The sequence below is a fragment of the Chaetura pelagica genome, unplaced genomic scaffold, assembly GCF_000747805.2.
Source record: "Chaetura pelagica isolate M959 unplaced genomic scaffold, ChaPel_1.0 scaffold314, whole genome shotgun sequence".
Lineage (NCBI taxonomy): Eukaryota > Metazoa > Chordata > Aves > Apodiformes > Apodidae > Chaetura > Chaetura pelagica.
In genome coordinates, this window is record NW_009953218.1 from 3,620,220 (window position 1) to 3,640,503 (window position 20,284).

Consider the following 20,284-nt stretch of genomic DNA (forward strand, 5'->3'; position numbering starts at 1 on the left):
CAGCAGGAAATTCTGCTTTTGAAAGCTCAGCAATAGCCACCTTGTTGCAACTGAAAAGCAGAACATCTTCTTGAAATTTTTCAAAAGGCAGTTCAGCCATTTGGTGGGGAGAAGTGTGGCTCTGATGGCAGCATTTGGCCCTTGCCAACAATGAACCTGAAGCCAGCCACCACAGTGAACTTTAAGAAGGTAATGAAGCAGAGTTTTTATTGTTCCATTATGTTAGTAAAATCTTTCTGACAACTCCACAAATATGTCAAAGGAGACCGTTTCAGATTCACATCTGCCTTCTGAAGAAATCCTTAGGAATTACATTGTTGAAGGGAATAAGTAAGGCAAATATTTAGAGAAGTACAGTATGATCAAAGGGAGTCAGGGTGGCAAACATCACACTTTAGTGGTTTGAAGTCCTTCAGGGCTATGTCTACCAGAGAATTAAAAAAATAATAATAAATGCAGTAGATGGTCTTGCATGAGTACTTTGATTTCTCAGAAAACGCTTGAGAAACTGTTCTGCATCACAGGTTATTAATATAAAAGATATGAAGCTACAGACTAAGTGGAAAGTTGGCACAGTCTGCTGGAAATTGGCTAAAGGGCAGGAAACAAAGGGTGGCAGTAAAAAGCTAAAAGGAGATTAATTGGTGAGTGCTGCAGGGAGCAGTGTTGGGACCCGCTTTTTATTATTTACATATAAATTACTTGGAGGGTAGTAGTGAAAGCCCTCGTTGCTTGCCAGCGAAGCCGTGCTGGATAACACTGCGCATAAAAAGGGACGATACAATTAAGAAAGGGCTTAATTTATTGAAGTAGCCATGTTGATCAGTAGTGCAAGTGAGTGAATGAGGGCTGTTGTTCGGCTGGAGCCCCCGAGGGTGGCTGCTGAGGAGCCCCTCAGGTGGCTCCGGGCTCGCGTGTCGCTCTGTCGTGAGTGGTTTTCCAGCCACAGGGACTCACGTTGGCTGCCTCTTAAAAACAATCCTGGCAAACAAGCCACGGAGCCTTCAGAGAGCTGCTGTGGTCCTTTTCAGCAGCCAAATGCAGGTCTTGTCTAGTGGGTAGATCTGTTTAAAATGTAACTATCAAACCAGCCCACCTGTTTGTTTGTTACTTGCCCAGAACATTTTTCTCTGCACTCTGGACTGTGTGTAGGTGAGCAACACCAGGGAAAAAGACCTGGATTGAAGAAAGGCGTTATGCGACAAACTACCTCATACACGTTCAGAAAGATGTCGTGTGTGGCTGAGGGCTCAAGTGGTGTGTATCTGCTGTTACCTATCAGCAGACATCTGTCAGCACCAGTCAGGATAGAATGTAGTGTAACCCAGTGCTTGCTGTCATGAGTGTCTTTACTACTGAGGTTCTCATGCTCCTTTCTTATAGTTGGCTCTTCACAGTTTCTGGTTACTGAAGTCAGGCTCAGCTAATTAACAGGTCAGCTGCTCTACATCAAGACAGACATCAGGTAGAAGTACGGTGACATAACTGGGCTCCTTTGGGTCTGCCCTGATGCTCCAGAGAGGTGTTAGAGTGAGAAAGTTTGCCAGGGCAGCACAGAAGGGGCTGGTAGGCTGGGGGAGTTGCTGAAAAAGCACAGGAGTCAGAAGGCAGAGCACAGGCAGCCCAAGGTGTTTGGGGAAGAGTTCTATGGGGCACCATCAGGATTGACATCTGACTGTAAGAAGCAATGAGTCACGAGGGAAAGATTGAAGTTTTGGAGTGGAATTGCTGGGAAATGTGTCAAGGGATGCAGCACCAGTTAAGAAGACCTCTGCACTGCCAGCCGGTGTTTGGCCAACTGCGCTGGCAGGGCTAGGCAATACTTGCAGTGTGTGCAGCTTTGTGCAAACTTAGGTCACAGAGAGAACATCACTTAAACCTCACTGTTGTTTGGTTTCCTGAAATACGTCTATGGGAAGGAGGCAGTCATTGAGAAGATTGGCTGTGAAATTTTTTGGGGAAAGGAAAAAATAAACCCTAGTAATTTCCATGGATGTCAATGAGTTGCTTTTGGTCACATAAGATTTACAGTGCTGTGGGGTTGCTTGCTGTTTCAGGCACTTAGGTAACTCCCTGGATCACTCCTCATCTTTCCGAAACTTTGGCACGTCAGAGTCCTTCACCTTCACTGTACAGCATGTGCGAAGTGTGCTCTGGGGTGCTGCACAACGTGCGGGTGGGTGGAGTGGATGTTAAGTGAGCCCTGCTGGTCTGATCATCCTGTAGCTGTGCCTTGGTGGTGCTGCCCAACCCGTGTGCCTCCAGGAGCTCTGCTGTCAAGCTGCTCCATGTCTAGCTGAAGGCATGTGTCACTGCTGCAAGAGGCCCTCATTGACCCAACAAAGAACCTGAAAAAGCTGCTAGCAGAAAAGTGAAGGTTTAGGAGCTGGCTTGTTTCTGTGCCTGGGCAAGGTGGTCTGTGAGCAATAACAGGAACCTATGATATGCTGGACAGCTTTAAGTTAACTCATTTTTGTCAGCACCCTATGGAGGGCTCCTACAGCTGTATTTTAGAAATCAGAAGAAAGAAAAAAAGTTTAAGAAAAAAAGAAGTATTATGTGGACATGGCTGCCCTAATGTGTTGCTGCTGTGGTAACTGGAAGGCAGACAAAGCTACATTTCAGTGAACGTTTTGTGGCATGTCCAACTGGTTCTTGTATACAGGAATCTTACCCAAGCTTGCTTCCTGTAACCTTGGCACTCTCTTTTCCTTAGCCTGGGTACCAGCCTAGCATCCCTTATTGTGCTTACCCCACTGACCTTCTCTGCACCTCTTCTGACATCTAGTTCCTTCTCAATGGCACCCCGTTCTGGAGGTGCTCATTCACAAAGCTTTTGCTTTTATGAAGTAACTACCTTGTTCCCAAATTACCCATAAAATCAACAATTGCTTTTTTTGTTTGTTTTCACAAGTTCTTGGTGTTGCTCTAGCATTGTGCTGCACCAAGGATTGGACCATTTGACTTGTGGACTGGCTGCAGATAGCTTTGCCAGGTTTTTTACCCACACCAGTGCCACTTCCTAGTCAGACAAGATTGTTCATTTCAGGATTATTCAAATAAGTGATACACAGTCTTGGTTTCCTGCCTTCTCCCCCACCAACACTTCAGGAAAGGCTCTTATGGTGCAATGTGTACTTTGCTTAGGTGGGAGAGCCCAGGTAGGTGTGTTTTTCCTAGCACTGACATTGAAAGCTTGGTTATTCCTCCTAGGGGCTTGCTGCTGAGTGCATCCCTGAGCATTAACCCTGATGCTCTCTCAAATATTTGCCTGTACCCAAGAGATCTGACCAGAATATGTGCTGCTTGTTGCCAACTTATCCTCCACACATCAGTGATTTCCAAGGTGAAACCCTGGACTGTCAGAGGCTGAACTAAATTCTGGGAGATGGGGACTAGGACAGGTACTGGTTTCTGTGCAGTGGGCTTGGGATGGGAGCTGTGCTGCACATAGGGAACTTTTCTATAACAGTATTCCCACTCAGTCTGAATTAGAAGATATGTTCTAATGAAGAGAGTATCTTGCCTTGACTTTAATCCTCTCCAAAGTCCTTATTCAGCTGCTACCTAAGATAATGAAGTATAGGTTACATTTTACAAATGACCTTGTAGTGCTTTTGAGTCAAAGGCGAACAAGTAAGGATTAGCAGTCAGGTCTAGGTGATTTTTTTATTTTTTTTTTTCTTTCTCTCTGGTACTGGTTGCAGCCCCATAAAATCATAATTACATTAAAAGGTCCAGCCATTTTATGTGCATTGCCTGCTCCATGGCTCCTAAGGGGAGAATGCACCAGGAGGGAGAATAAAACAGCTCATATTTTCTAGTTATGCCAAGTGTTTGTCCTGACAAATTTCCCAACTGCCTTTGCTGTTAGTGGAGCCCGAGGCCGGAGCAGAGTGCGTGACAAGGTGCACCATTTCCAAACTTCAGAACAGATGATAGTTTCCTCCTGTCTGCCTTGCCAAGGTTGTCACACTTCTTTCAAGCTGTGGTTGTTGCTGTGGTAATTAAAGTGCTCTGTGAGTGCTTCGTACCGGCTCCCATCGCAGCCTGGGAATTGCAGGCGATTTGTCAGCTGGAGTACAGCGTGTGCTGGAAGGAGTTACACCAAGCTAAAGGCTCATTTAAAAACACTTGCCATGGCCTTTGCTCATAATCTGGCTCAGCTGAAGCTGACAGCCTCCTGGCACCCCCCATGTCTGCTCACTGCACTCCTGGCTTTCCCCAGCCTCGTTGAGGAGGGGACGGTGGAAGTAGTTTTAAAGGCAGGCTGGGACGGAGGTGCCAGCAGCAGTGGTCAGCCTGACTGCAGCTGTACACTGACAAGGTGAAGCCAGTGGGTGTTGTAATAGTGCAGATAGGCTAGGGGTTCACTTTTGTGCAGATCTTGAATTGATTTCTCCTTACAGATACACATAACTGAGCAGGTAAATAATCTTTCTCCATTTCATCTAACTACACTGTAATTCTTGACTGCAGCAGCTGCTGATTGTGATGCCTACTGCCACACAGACATTTCCCAATGTGTGCAATTTATCTGGCAGACTTAAATGGAACTGGACAAATAGTGAAAACAATTATTTGTGAATATTTTATTAGAAAATATCAAATATTCATCAAATAAATTATTCAGGCTCCATATGACTAGTCCTGCCAATGATAGGGAAGAGCCTCACCCACTGAACCAGGCTGTGGGGTGGGGGAGGCTCTGAGGGCTGCTGGCAGCCTTGCTAAGGGTAGACTGTGTCCATCCCAGCTGGGGTCAGCACTGGAGCCATGCCAGGGCAGAAGTAACTGCTGGCCTAAGGGCTAAACTGGGAAGAACCCCCAGCAGTGCTGCAGGAGAGGTATTTTAGTGCCCCAGATGAACCTCCTAACATGCAACCAAATTCATCAATTTTTCACAAGCAGTTTGGCAGTCTTCTTTTTCATGAATGTCTCTTGGGGTTTTTTTTGTTTTAGGTGAGAGTCTATGACCTCCTGCAGTATGAGCATGGGCCAGATGATGTTCTGATCCTAGCTACTGATGGACTCTGGGATGTGCTGTTAAATGAAGAAGTGGCAGAAGCTGTCACTAACTTTCTACCGAACTGTGACCCTGATGATCCCCACAGGTTTGTGCTCATTTCCAGTTTCTAGATTCTCTGCAAAAGAGCACTTTCTGGTAATGTATTTTTGTAGAATGTATGACATGAATAACATTCAGTAAATATACAACACTTGGACATTTTTATAAGTTGGATGGAGCATCTACAGCAAATGCGGAGGTTGGGGGAGTCTGTTGTAACTCAGAATTGCATATCTTCGAAGGAGAAGTTGTGGGATCATGGTATCTTGGTATGGGATCAATTTTGTTTGCTGTACAGAATCCTGTGGAAACTGTAGGAGGCTGAGGTCTTAGCAACAGGTGTCTGTCTCTAGCAGTGACAGGTTTCCACTCCTCTGGATAGTCCCTTAACACTAAAGATTGCTTCTCACTAGGTCATCATCAGCATGTATCTCTCTTACTGTATGTATGTATAAATACTGCACAGTGTGGTTCCCAAAGGTCGTGCCTTAGCCTTTAAACCCACCTTCAGTAGGGGATGCTTAGAGCTACCAGTTGCAGGAGAGATGCAGTGACAAAGTAGGTGGAAATAGGTGGGAAGTCTTACTCTGTTACAGTTGGAGTCTGTTTCATTTCACAGTATTAACCTACCTCATCCTCTTAATTTTCCTGTCTTTATCACCTCTTACTTGTTCAGTTGCTCTCTCTAAAACACAAGCAAACAAGTTCATTAACAACTAGCTAGAGCACTGTCAGCCTTGAGCAAGTCCATCAGTGTGTCTGCTGCTGAGTTGGGTGTCTCCGTGAATTAAAACATTATACTAGAGATCAGAATTCTCTTGCTTTTAGAAGAGAGGACTGTGAAAGTGGAAAAAGCTTTATCCTTCCCTAGGGGCTATTCAGAAAGGGAAGTGTGTGTTGTTTCTGAATTCAGGCCTGGCCATCACTGTCTTCTGACCTTGCCTTGGGCTGAGAGTGGGAAAGAGCTTTTTACGCATCCCCAGTTGGTCGGCAGAAAGCAGAGCTTCAGAAATAAGCTCTGAAATATCTTGGCATCCAAGTGAAAACACATGGGACCGCACGAGAGCTCAAGTTACAGTTGTTTAGATGTGGCAACTCTTGAGGGCATGGGGAAACCCATCCCAAAATGCTTGGTGTTTTGCATGTTCCTAAGTGGTCATCGTCACAAGGACGGCCCTGTTCTCCATCAGCAAGCAAGGAAGATAATTGGGACACCCTGACAACCACTTGGATTTTAATGTGGGAGCAGCTCCAACATAACTCGCGAGCAGCATTTTCTTGCCCTGACACCTAGAAACATGGAATGCAAAGTGAGGTTTTGCTGTAAGCACTCAGTCTTCCAGTGAATGGATGATTAACATGAAGCTGCAACCGCAGTGTTTTGACCTCCCTTGCTTCCTTGTGCTGTAGAGGAGATGTGGTATGAATACATCCAGGGCTGTCTCTACTTCAGCAAGATATGGAAGTGTCTCTGCCCTCTCTCTGAGAGGAGATCAGGCAGGATTAGCCAGGGTCAATTCCAGAGCATCTGGCACTGTGCTGTGTGGGTAGGCCATTGATTCAGGGTAGGAAGAGGTGACCCACCCAATCTGCTTTTGGTTATTCCCTGGCACCATTCAGAGGTGCTATGGAGCTTTTGCTCTCATTTCTGCACCCCTGAGTCTTCTCTTGCAAAGGCACCTGCTAAAAGGTAATGTCTTTGCCCTTCTCTGTCCCCATTCTCATCTAGTAATTGGGAAAAGGCTGGCTCTTCCTACTGCCCTTGCTGGTGCTGTCTGTGAGAATATAGTCTGAGTGTGTTGTGTCTGTCTTGTTCCTTTTCATCTTCCCAAAGCTGGTGATGGCCACTGTGTTCGCTGCAGTGGGGACGGGGATTCGTTGTTCGAGCTTTTTGCCTTGTTTTAATGGATGAAAAATTACTCGTATAAAACACATGTAGAAATCAGAGACACTACAGGAAAAAAAGGTATTTTCTTTGTTTCACATGTGTTTGTTTGCACTGGTTTAGCCCGAGTGGTTGTGGGGGATTAGTCCCCGTTTGTGCCAGCGTGAGTACAGCATACACCAGAACTGGGCCTGCTGTATTATGAGTTAGAGCAAACACATTTATTGGTGTTTGACCTACTGGTCTATGAATGGACATCTCAATTGAAAATTAATTTGTTCTTCTAAGTAACTTTGTGCCAGGTCATTTAGAGGCTTACAAATAGTGGTGGCAAGACATTTCTCATGCTGGCTTGCAAAAGGTAATTAGAGCAGTCCCTCATATAGTTTACAGTTATATTTATGAAAATTACTTTTGTGGAATTGCTCTGCTGCTTGGTTGTAAGGAATATTTAAAGGGTTTAAAGCACTGTGTGAGAGGTTTTACGTAATTACTTCACAGTGGTCCAAATGAGGTATAACTAATGAATTTACAATAGCATAGCAACTCAGACTGTGGAGCTGCATTCATTCCTCTCACTAGTCAGTGACAAGGAAATCTGGTTTGCTGTATTATCAGGGTTATGTTTAAAGGAAACGTTATCCCAGAAAATGTCAGGTTCTGTGTTGAGTATAGTGACATAGTCTGTGGTGAGGTGATCAGCTGGAAATTTAAATCGCTGGGGACGTAGAAAACTTGTCAGAATGTAAGAGACTTACCTCCTGGGTTTGGTAGTGCTATGGTCTTCTGGAGAACCTACCCATGGAGCAGGCCTGGGATCTGCCTGACCCAGTAGCCTACTTTCACCCTGACAGCAACATAGTTAAAAAGGAAAAAAAAAAAAAAAAGCTAGAGAGGAAGATTTTAGAGCTAGAGAGTATTTATCTGCTATGTAATTAGTTCTTTGTGGGAACCATATCCCTCCTATTTGAATTAGAAGTAATTTTATAGCCTAATGGGTAAGAGCCTTACAGCCTTTGGCAATCCTCTTGGGACTCTCTCCTGCTGATACTTACTGTCAGAACTGTGAGTGTTTGTTACCCACAGAAAAACATCTTTGAACCCTGTCAAATGTAGCATGTGTCTGGGCATCTCCAAGTACAGGCAGAGCAAAGTCCTTGGGGCTGTCTTCACCCAGCCATGCAGACAGAGCCTCAGGGGATTTGGGCAGCCGGTGATGGGCACAGATTTGATTAGAGAACAGTTCCTCTGTGAGGGCTGCAATGGAGGAAAGAAACTGGAGTGCAGATGTATTTCTTACCCAGCTCATTTCTTACATGGATTGTGGCAGACAAGAGCATGAAGGGGACCCTGCATGAAGAACAGGTGGTAGCGACACACTGCTGCTTTCCATACATCATCTCTCTGAAGAGATATGAAGATAGAGAAGCATGATTCTTGCCCATTTCCTTCAGCTGCACTTAAGCAGGTTTTCCCACTGACCTTGGGAATCTTTTATTTCTCCTCCTCTCTCCTGTCCTTTCTCATTCCCTCTCACTCTCTCTCTCACACTAGCTAGAGGTTTATGAGGATGCTGGAGAGTTGCTCCACCTCTGCTGGATGTGAGAAGATAAGAAGCTGCTCAGACAGCAGCACGTTTCCCCACTGTCACCATTTCTCCTGCAGTACTTTCACTGATCAATACCGAAAGCTTCATCAGAAGAAAAAAACCACATATATTTATTCTTAAAACACAAAAGCTGTATTCCAGCGAGGCTGTTCATTAGGAGGAAGTGGATACTTTAAAACTACTTCAGCAGTTCTCTAATACTGTCTCGACAGCTGAATCCCAAGTTCACAGCACTGGAGAATAAAACATTCAGTAATGGACTGCTGCTGCTATTCATCTCCAGGTACAAGAGACTCACCCTATCTCTAGTGCCAAGCTGAGAAGCATCACCTTCAATTCAGCTCTACACATGGAGAGGAATATGTTACCTTGCTACTGCCTTCACCTGTTCCTTTTCCTTTGCTTCATTTTCTTGTTTATTTTCTTGTGTATTTCACAGTCTCTCTATGAGAATTTCTGGTTTATTAACATTCCTTTTTTTATGACCTCTCCAAACACTAAGCAGCAAAAGCAATATTCATTCCTTTGTACTCTTGAAATCTGGGGAGCTCTCATTAGTTAGAAAAAGGAGGAAGGCAAAGTTTTCTTGCAGGATGATGAGTGTTTTCTTCTCTTAAATTCTGACAATAGCTGAGAAATCCTTGGAAAAGATTCACTCAGCATCAGACACACTGTGAATAAATATTCCAGTTTCTCGCTTGCCACGTGGAGTCCTTTTGTTCCTTAGCCCTGCATCTGATCTGGGGATTTGGGAACTGGGGACTGCAAATATGTATGTTTGGGCTTTTTCCCCTTAGAAAATACATTTCCTGTTGCATTAGGACAGTACAGGCTGTGCTTCTTGTTACATCCTGCCACTATAGCTGGAGGTTGTTGGTACAGACTTACCTGGGAAGATGCGGAGAGTGTGCACGTGTTTGTGCAGCGTGTGTGTTAGAGTTCATGCCTTGGGCCCTTCTCTTATTGCTGGAAGTAAATATTTTGGCAAAACTAGCGAGGGCTGGAAATTTTCTCACTCAGTCCCCCTAGGAGTGGGGAGTGCATTGCTTTTGCACAACATTACTTGGATTCAACATCAGACCTTTTGGGCAGTCAAATGTTGGTTCGTTCTCATTGATGAAATCTTTCTAGAAGAGAAAATAAATCTGTTCCTGGTTCAAAGGAGTCATTCCAGCTTAAAGCACCAAAATTGTTGAAACACAATATAATTGCTGGGTTTTCCTTCTTTTATCCCCAGAGAATGAACAAAGTTTCTATGGATAAAAGTTACTGTTTAATAATACATTCTCTGGAGAAAATTTCTGGGGTTAGAACAGTCCCAGATACTTGATAAATTCTTTCACCCCCCTGCTCCCACTGCTTCTGATCAATGGAGATACTGTTCTTTCCTGTTCCTCAGCTGGGGTCTGGGCAGATTGTTTCTGGCCAAGGATCCTCCCTAGAAAAGTCTTGAAATGCAAACCCTTCTTGTCCTTCCTTGCTTCTGGAAACTGCAGAGGTGTGCTTTGCTACTGGCAGCCTGTGTTTCGTGGTTTCATAGAGCCCCAACGTCATCTTGGAGGCTGGCAGTTACCCTTTAAATAAAACACAGGCAGACACAACATTGAACTGTTTTTTCTTGTCAGTCTTCTAACTGCCTGATAAATTTTTAATTATCAAATAATAGAAAAGGTTGCCTACACCCAACCAATTTCAAAACACCTCAGCCAGGTGTTGAACTGATGAAGAAAAACGTGACAGTAGCTGTTCACCCGTGAGATATTTGTTTTCAGAGGAAATTTCTAAGTGAGTACACAGATGTGTTGATCTAGTAACAGCAGGTAAAACGATAAGGAAGAACATGACAGAACACTGTCATGCACCACCTTTTGGACTCTGACATCCTTCTGTCCCCAAGCAGCATCTGTTATTTTTTCAGGACAGAAAATAACTCCCATAAATCAAGTGCCACTCAGCCCAGCACAGGCTGGGAGTTTTGAAGCAATGCGAAACTTGTTTTTTCACTAAATTAAGCATTTGACAACTCACATTCACACAGTTTTCATTGAAGTCATAAATGTGAAAGGACTGTGGGAATCTGTTAATCTGGCTGTATTAACTGTTGGTTTCCTTTTCCAGTTTCAGAATAAAAGAGGTTTAAAAATCTTTCTTATGCTCTAGGAAAACAGACAAGTTATTCTACTTGGTTTAAAGTTTAATTAGGATTTTATTTTTAGTGCTCTATTACTTTCAAATCCCTTTCTTTGTTAGAGTTTATCTCTGAAATAGTCGACCTGTATTTACCTTCAAATGTTTCAGTCCACAAGGGCACAGTGTTCAATAAGTAGCATCCTCAGCTTTTTCAGATTGCTGCTCTAAAGCGGACTTGTTAAGGCAAGTGCTTAAGTATTTTCCTGAAAACCTGGGAAGCAGGGCACCCAGAATGATGGGTGACTCTTTGATCAATCAGTGCCTGTCAGATACCTTCAGCTTCTGAGGCAGGAGCCGTCACTGAACTGGAAGGGGTTGCTTTGTGGCTGTGCTGGGTTTTGCATTTCTCCTGCTTGTCCTGGTAGCTCCCGAGGGTGAAGTTTGCAGGCTGTGAGCAGCCACTTGCCTCATGAGGATGAGCACTCCCTGGCTGTGTTCTGCCTTTTCCACAGGTACACGCTGGCAGCACAGGACCTGGTGATGCGAGCCAGGGGGGTGCTGAAGGACCGGGGCTGGCGGATATCCAACGACAGGCTGGGCTCTGGAGACGACATCTCTGTCTACGTCATCCCTTTAATACACGGGAACAAACAGTCGTGAAAGCGGCGCCAAGAGTAGTTAAAGGATTGGGATCTTTTGGGGAAGGGCCTGCAAGAGACAATGTTTTTGGTGATCTGACCAGGACACTTCCAATCGATGTAATCTATTCAAAACTAATGCTGGAGGGTTATTTTTCTGCCCAAAAGGCAGGGCTCTGCACATACACTGTATATGATTAAAGATTATCCTTAAGATTAAAATTTCCCTATAGAAATGGTTTTGGTGCTTAACAGGAATGGGATTTAAATGCTGCTAGCATATGCATTCTGTTGTCCCTCCAGGTGGGGAATTGACTTTTTTCTCAGTTTACCATGTAGCTTGGAAGAGTCATTTCAGTTGTGAAAGCAGAAGTGGGTACCAGAAGCCAAGGAGGCTCCTGAAATCTACCCCCAAATATTCAGAAGGTGACTTGGGTCACATTTAATTTAAAGATACCTATATATACACATATATGACATTCAAGAGTTTTCTTCTTACAAAAAGTTGCATTCATGACTTACCTATGGACAATTTCAAACTTGTGTAATCTTTTGAATCCCCATTTTCCTTCCTGTCTCTTCTTCAGTAGACTATACTCCTGTATTTTAGTAGGAAAACTGAAATTGTTTTCAGTGTAACTATGCCTGTTTACTGCAGCTAAAACAGCCACCTGCAAAATTGTCCAGGAGAAATAGGTCACAGATTCTAATGTGAGGAGCTACTTGTCAGGATACCCTGTTGTGTGTGTATACCATGGTTCTCCAGAGCACACAAACTCAGTTTTATGTGATGTTTACCTTGGAGGCCATGGTTTATTTGGGATCAGAGATTTTTCATTCCTTGAATGGTTCTGCCTGCTTTATCCTGTTGAAAGGATCCCTGACCGTACAGCTTTTGCATCAGTTGGGAGTCAGTAAATTTATTTGGGCTTCTGTGTATTTTTAGTTGGCTTCCTGCTTGAAGTGGTGGTATTGTTCTTGTTATCAATTTGAATGCCCAGATAGTGATCTATTTAAAAGTCGTTTCACTTCTTCCTGCCCCCCTTATTAGTCAGTATGTCTTTGCCTGCTTGACATGGTGATCAGAAAGTGACAGCTTATAACTTTCTGTCTTCTTGCTCTTGAGGTCTGCAGTCAAGGATCAGAGGATCACCATGGTAGATGCAAGGCCTTGGCTAGCTTCAGCAGCTTTTTTCTTAGAAGTGATGAATCAATTTAAATAAAGAAAATCTGAGTAAAACATTATCAGAGTGAAAGCAATAGTCCAAGAGGGAAAGAAGTGAGCAGATCTGCAGCTTAACCTCACTGCTTATTCTTCAAGCAGGCAGCTCTCTTACTCGTTGGCAGGGATTGAAGCAAAAACAAGATCAGGAGGCTCTAGTGTATAGGCAGTTGTATTGGCAGAGGAGCCAAATTCAATCTGATTTACCCTCAGACCACATTTTTTAGGAGCCTGGAGTTTGCCAGGTCTGTCATTTCTCCTGTGCTGTGTAAACACCAGGCAGCGTGTGCGGCACAGCTGCCCAGGGGCTTCATTGTGTTGCATCTGGAAGTACACGTGCCACAGTCTCAGTGGTTTAGACTACCCTTGCTCTAAATCTCTAGACCCAGTAGGAGTTTCAGGTTGAGAGGAAGCAATGCAGGGTGTGTCATGGCTCAAACATGCAGCAAACTGCATGATTTTTGCCTGAAAACTGGTCTGAGCATTCCCCAGGGTCTTCATGTGATAAAGCTGTGCAGAATACGGATGTTTTGTATTCTAGAGCTTCAGCATAAATCAATGGCATCTGATTATGTGTTGTCATGCTTTATCTATTATTTTCTTCTTTTTTTTTTTTTTTTTCCTTTACCTCTTTTTCTGTGTGTAGCTGTGTGAAAAGAGGGATTTGGAGCCTAGAATGTTTTTCACATTGCCCCTCATGTTTTAAAGATTAAGCAAGAGATCTTCTCTTGCACTTTTTTTTTTTCCCTAATAAACTTGTAAACATGCTTTTCATGCTCTGTGTAACTCCTGTTGTCTCTTTGCAAATGCAGTTGTGTATTTCTCTAGCAATTCAGATCCTCTTTCACAAAAAAACTAATCCTGGCAATTCTGGCAGTCACCTGAACAGCAAAGAAGCTGATGCTTGCTGGTACAGCTACAAGCCTGAGTCAAGTATTTCAGTGCCTGTGCACTGTTAGTCTTCATTATTTGGTAATGTGATGTCAACACACACCAGTCATTATAAAATCACTGCATAAAATGTGGTGAAAATAAATTTCCAGTGTATTATTTGCCAGAATTTAAAAGTGAAACTTCAAGGCCATGGAAAATGCACCGTCTCATTCAGGGGTGTTTTTAAACATACCCCTGGAGAGATGGGTTAGCAGAGTGCATGACTTGGTGGGAGCAAATAGGCTGGTGACTTGCCAGAGAAAAATCTTGTGGGTGCTGCTATGGCTTTGTGAATCAGCTTCCACTGTGTTTCATGGTCACCAGAGGTTTTTGTTGCTGTCAGTCAGCCTGCTTCTCTGCAGCAGCTGTGCCCAGGAGGAGTTGTGTTAGCTATCACACCCTCTCCCAGAAAGGGTGGAAGCACAGTATCAACAATTAACATCAATTAGCATCAATTAATAAATTCTGATAACTTCAAAGCATAATAAAAAGCCTCCTGCTCAGATGTATGTGACTGAAACTATGCTGTGATGCTTTTTGGTTTGCCTTTTTTTTTTCTTTTTTTTTTCCCCAAAATATCTGCTACACAGTTAGATGCCTGCCTCCCTAGGGCCTCTCTGGCACATCTCTGGCACGCTGCTGTTAGTCCTTGGGCTTTCCCTTCTACCTGCTTTCACTAGGAGCTTCCTACCTGCCTGCACTGTGGTCTGTGCTCTGCTTCAAGGCATGGTATAAATATACATATACACACCAAAGCCTCATATCAATAGGATGCAGGAGTCACTTCTTAGGGAGGTATTGTGTGAGCAGAAAGAATAACTAAAAGCATTTCCAGTTACCTTTATAGGCTGGCTTATTTGGGAGTCACAACATTAGAAGCCACTGATGGTAGGGAGGATCCATGCTGCACAATACCATTTTTCAGGTAGGCACAGGATGGTTCTTGTGACATGAAGACTTGCAGCTGCTCTAGGGCTCAGTGAAGCTCCCATGCTGGGAGCAGACACCAGCTTGCTTCCTCAAGCTGGAGCAAGTTAGGTACCAACTCCGTATTTTAGATCCTTGGCACATCATCTTAGTTACTGTCTGATGCCAGGAGCACTGTGTGGTTTTTTGCCAGTGAACTTCCCTTAGTCTCTGTGATTGTTGAAGCCTCAGTAGCAGAGAACGTCAGTCCTGAGTTACCTCTCTATTTGTGTTGCTCTTGCACAGTGCTGTGTCCTTGCCTGTACACGGGTGCTGCTTGGAGAGCCAGGCAAGTTCTTGTCCTTCCTGGGGCAGTGGCAAGGGAAGGAGGTTCAGGAGGCTCTAGTGTATAGGCAGTTGTATTGGCAGAGGAGCCAAATTCAATCTGATTTACCCTCAGACCACATTTTTTAGGAGCCTGGAGTTTGCCAGGTCTGTCATTTCTCCTGTGCTGTGTAAACACCAGGCAGCGTGTGCGGCACAGCTGCCCAGGGGCTTCATTGTGTTGCATCTGGAAGTACACGTGCCACAGTCTCAGTGGTTTAGACTACCCTTGCTCTAAATCTCTAGACCCAGTAGGAGTTTCAGGTTGAGAGGAAGCAATGCAGGGTGTGTCATGGCTCAAACATGCAGCAAACTGCATGATTTTTGCCTGAAAACTGGTCTGAGCATTCCCCAGGGTCTTCATGTGATAAAGCTGTGCAGAATACGGATGTTTTGTATTCTAGAGCTTCAGCATAAATCAATGGCATCTGATTATGTGTTGTCATGCTTTATCTATTATTTTCTTCTTTTTTTTTTTTTTTTTCCTTTACCTCTTTTTCTGTGTGTAGCTGTGTGAAAAGAGGGATTTGGAGCCTAGAATGTTTTTCACATTGCCCCTCATGTTTTAAAGATTAAGCAAGAGATCTTCTCTTGCACTTTTTTTTTTTCCCTAATAAACTTGTAAACATGCTTTTCATGCTCTGTGTAACTCCTGTTGTCTCTTTGCAAATGCAGTTGTGTATTTCTCTAGCAATTCAGATCCTCTTTCACAAAAAAACTAATCCTGGCAATTCTGGCAGTCACCTGAACAGCAAAGAAGCTGATGCTTGCTGGTACAGCTACAAGCCTGAGTCAAGTATTTCAGTGCCTGTGCACTGTTAGTCTTCATTATTTGGTAATGTGATGTCAACACACACCAGTCATTATAAAATCACTGCATAAAATGTGGTGAAAATAAATTTCCAGTGTATTATTTGCCAGAATTTAAAAGTGAAACTTCAAGGCCATGGAAAATGCACCGTCTCATTCAGGGGTGTTTTTAAACATACCCCTGGAGAGATGGGTTAGCAGAGTGCATGACTTGGTGGGAGCAAATAGGCTGGTGACTTGCCAGAGAAAAATCTTGTGGGTGCTGCTATGGCTTTGTGAATCAGCTTCCACTGTGTTTCATGGTCACCAGAGGTTTTTGTTGCTGTCAGTCAGCCTGCTTCTCTGCAGCAGCTGTGCCCAGGAGGAGTTGTGTTAGCTATCACACCCTCTCCCAGAAAGGGTGGAAGCACAGTATCAACAATTAACATCAATTAGCATCAATTAATAAATTCTGATAACTTCAAAGCATAATAAAAAGCCTCCTGCTCAGATGTATGTGACTGAAACTATGCTGTGATGCTTTTTGGTTTGCCTTTTTTTTTTCTTTTTTTTTTCCCCAAAATATCTGCTACACAGTTAGATGCCTGCCTCCCTAGGGCCTCTCTGGCACATCTCTGGCACGCTGCTGTTAGTCCTTGGGCTTTCCCTTCTACCTGCTTTCACTAGGAGCTTCCTACCTGCCTGCACTGTGGTCTGTGCTCTGCTTCAAGGCATGGTATAAATATACATATACACACCAAAGCCTCATATCAATAGGATGCAGGAGTCACTTCTTAGGGAGGTATTGTGTGAGCAGAAAGAATAACTAAAAGCATTTCCAGTTACCTTTATAGGCTGGCTTATTTGGGAGTCACAACATTAGAAGCCACTGATGGTAGGGAGGATCCATGCTGCACAATACCATTTTTCAGGTAGGCACAGGATGGTTCTTGTGACATGAAGACTTGCAGCTGCTCTAGGGCTCAGTGAAGCTCCCATGCTGGGAGCAGACACCAGCTTGCTTCCTCAAGCTGGAGCAAGTTAGGTACCAACTCCGTATTTTAGATCCTTGGCACATCATCTTAGTTACTGTCTGATGCCAGGAGCACTGTGTGGTTTTTTGCCAGTGAACTTCCCTTAGTCTCTGTGATTGTTGAAGCCTCAGTAGCAGAGAACGTCAGTCCTGAGTTACCTCTCTATTTGTGTTGCTCTTGCACAGTGCTGTGTCCTTGCCTGTACACGGGTGCTGCTTGGAGAGCCAGGCAAGTTCTTGTCCTTCCTGGGGCAGTGGCAAGGGAAGGAGGTGTTGTGCCTGCCATATGGTGCAGGGTAGCTGACAATAGCACTGTCTGCTGGTGCCTAGTCCAGTCCAGTTCCTAGAAACTCAAAACCAAGAAGCTTCTACCATTCTCCTGTAGATACTGTTGCAGAAGGTAATACAGTCATTTTGGACATTTTTTTCTTGCACTACAGCCTAAAATCTTCATTTAATTTGAAGAAGGTAGGTAGAAATTTTGCTTACACCTCGCATAAGGCATTCAAACACCTTTTGGTACATAAATGCAATGATGCTTCCTTCATGAGCACAAAAAGCATATTGTCTGAGAAGGCTGATGCTCAGTGGCCTCATGCTGGAGAGAAAGATGAGGGGTTTTAGATTCTAAAAAACAACAGGGCTAACAAGCTAAAGGAAAGTGGTCAGAGCCTGCTCTTAGCAGTGGATTTCCATGTTCAAGTTACTTTCGTGTTAAAATATGATGAGAGATCTGGGAGGTATGGTTGACTCTCTGCCTCCAGGATATTTTTGAAGAACTACACTTGATTTGGGCAGATTTTGGCTTTGAACTTTTGCTGGATTTTTAAAGAACACTACACACTCCAAGCAAATCTGCTGTGTTTCTTCCTGCCTTGGTGTTTTGCTTTAATTTTACATTTTATGTACAAGTACTTTCAACATTTTCGTATTAAACATGAATTACAAACTGTGGAATTGTTGTTCCTCCCTGGCATTTTTTATGTGTAAATAATTTCCCTCCATGTGTCTCAGATAGTGATGTGGCTGCCATGGAGAGAGTGACCAAACAATGCTGTAACTGTGCTGCTGTATTTCTACCTGTGATGTACTTGAAGGAGGATGCCCTTGTTCACCTCCATCCTCATTCTTTTTTCCATTGCTGCTGGTGTTTTTTCATAGGTGTCTTATTTTGGTTTGAGGTTGATTTTTCTTTTTAATAGCTTCCACCTTTTTCTTTCCTTCATTGGACAAGTCATCTTGTTTTGAGTTCTGAGTACGACTGTCTGGGTTTTATGTGTCCTGACGAATGGAGAACCTGCTGGAGGAAGATGTTTTGGACCAGTGTACTTCTGCTTTGTGACTGTGAAATGCTAATCTTTTTGTAACCTAAGAACAAAAAAAATGTTTAGTAAAGGGATATATTTTGTGTTTTTTGAAACTTTTCAGTGCAATGAACAACTGCGGAGGATGCTGAAGAAGTGTATGCGCAAAGTTTTAAAATAAAATTTTAAATTATATAAATATATCTATAGCCATTCTTGTTGAGCTTTTGTCCTGGGGAGTGCCTAAGTCTCTTGGTGCGTGTCACTAATGGTGCCGTATGGACAAGGAGCACACTCTGCTTTACAGGGGATTGGATGATTCACCGACTATAGGTCTCACTCTTGATTTAATGAAGTGAATCCTGATGAGGTGCATTAGTGTATGGGTTGACCTGGAAGAGTTCAGCTGCAGGATAACTGTGTGAGCTGTGTGCTGCCATGAGATGATAATTCATTGCTCACACTGCCAGTTGCCATGTTCTGACTCAGTGAAGAGTGATGCAAAGTGATCAGCTATCAGCTCTCTGTGGCATGAGACACTGGATGTCATTTTTTAGATGACAAGACCGTTGGAGTAAGTTTCCCCTCCTCCCCAGTTTCTCACAGTCACATTCTACTCCAAGTTCAGTAAAACCAAGGGTGAATTAATGGATTCCACCGGAGCAAGCTGTTGTTTGCTTCAAATAAAGCAAAGCTTTATTTGAAGGTACCAAAGATGCAGGAGCTAAACCAGCCTTTGCATTGTACTAGCACAGAGCACGGGCAATACCCATCCAGCCGCCAGCAGAACGAGAGCTGGGCATGTACCAACTGTTTCTAGGTTTGAAATCTTGTGTCATGGCACAAGTGGTCCTTGGTCCTCCTGATTACTTTTTCACCTCACACTTAGCAGAAGAGCAGTGAAGTTATTTTTTGTAGTGTTACCTCACTTTTTAAAATGCTGCACGTGCCTTTTGTGTTCACTGAGCGAGTTATCAGAGGCTAGAAAGTGAAGCTGTTACTTTCACTCTTGTTCTTCTCACTCTCCAGCTAAATCCTCCAGTTTATTTTTGCAATCTGACCACTAAGTCAAGTTTAAAGTTGCTGTGCAAATAAACTTTGGCACAGCTTTGCCTGCTTTGTTGGTGTCAGCTGAATAAATAAGTGTTGGTAGCATGGAGTGACAGGAGCTGTTGCACGTCGTGAACTGCAAGGAGCTTGCTCCACATCACCCAACTGCTTTTGCATCTTTTAAGCCCTGAATTCTATAAGCTTGTAGGTCAAGTAAGGCTTGTTATTTTCTTTTTTTTAGGTAATAGATACAAGTCTTCAAAATTGGACATCAGTTCCTGTAATTCCTGTAGGCAATAAATCAGTGCTAAGCCAAATAATGTATTCGTGGTATTCTGCTGAATGCACACACTTAACTAAAGTGACATAAGGGAACAATCCCAGTAATTTATTCTCATTTGTACTGTTTCTGCTAAACTGAGGCCTGAAGTTTCATCTTCTGAATGTGTCCTCATGCAGCAGGGTACTGTCTCAAAAAGTTTACTTCTTTATGCTATTGCACTGCAGCTTTTATTGATTCCAGAGTTTCTCTCATGCTTTCCAGGAAGGCTTATATAAACCAAAGCTATTGCACATCCTGTTCTTGTTAGAAGGCAGGATGAAGGCTTTTTTTAAAATCCTCCACTTTGTAAAGCAAAGGATTCTGTAACATTTTTAGGACAAAAAATGATCTCAGGAGAAATTATGCTTTGAGGACAATGTTAATAAAGAAAGAGTACAATCCAGGTAGACAAAATGTGTCTAGAGGTAGATAAAGAGCAGATGATTTGGAGACTTTTTAAAATAATTTAAGAACAATTTATCATAAATTTGAAGCTACAGAAATAGCCTACAGTACTCTGTAACAAAATAGGAAGGGGAGAGGGAGGAAGCTGCACTACAAAAAATAATTAGATTTTTACTGCAGCTAATTTAAGACCGATTATTTAGACGCACAGACAGATGAGCTCTCTGAACCTTCATGAATTTTAGGGCACCTAAGATTAGAATTACAACCTTTTTATTGGTGTATTAGTGCCTAATTCCTCAGGCTCTGAAGAGTCAAAATGCCCCTGATCTTTCCCCCTGAGAACTGATTCCCTTAAGCAGTAGAAGGCAACCCCTTAACGCGTTCTGCAACCAGCTGTAATGATTTGGCATCACAGTCATCCCTGGATTCATTTATGCTATGGGTGGTATTTTTCCTTCCTTCTTATTACTATACCCCTCCTGGTTTTTAAGCATTCTGGAGTAGTTAATTGCTGTTTCAGAGGTGTCCCTGAGTCCTTGGCCACCCAGCAGCCCCAACCCCTCATTTCCTATGGCTGCTGGTACAGATGGCACTGCCCGCACA

At 43.4% G+C, this 20,284-nt stretch overlaps 1 protein-coding gene across 1 annotated transcript in view; it reads left to right on the forward strand.

Annotated features, from left to right (window-relative positions):
* PPM1H (protein phosphatase, Mg2+/Mn2+ dependent, 1H) overlaps window positions 1-11,352 on the forward strand; it is a 78,949-nt gene extending 67,597 nt beyond the window's left edge. The window contains exons 9-10 of the mRNA XM_009997777.1: window positions 4,963-5,114; window positions 11,205-11,352. Of these exons, the coding sequence (XP_009996079.1) occupies window positions 4,963-5,114; window positions 11,205-11,352 (300 nt within the window). The remainder of the gene's footprint in view (window positions 1-4,962; window positions 5,115-11,204) is intronic.
* The last annotated feature ends 8,932 nt before the right edge of the window (window positions 11,353-20,284 follow it).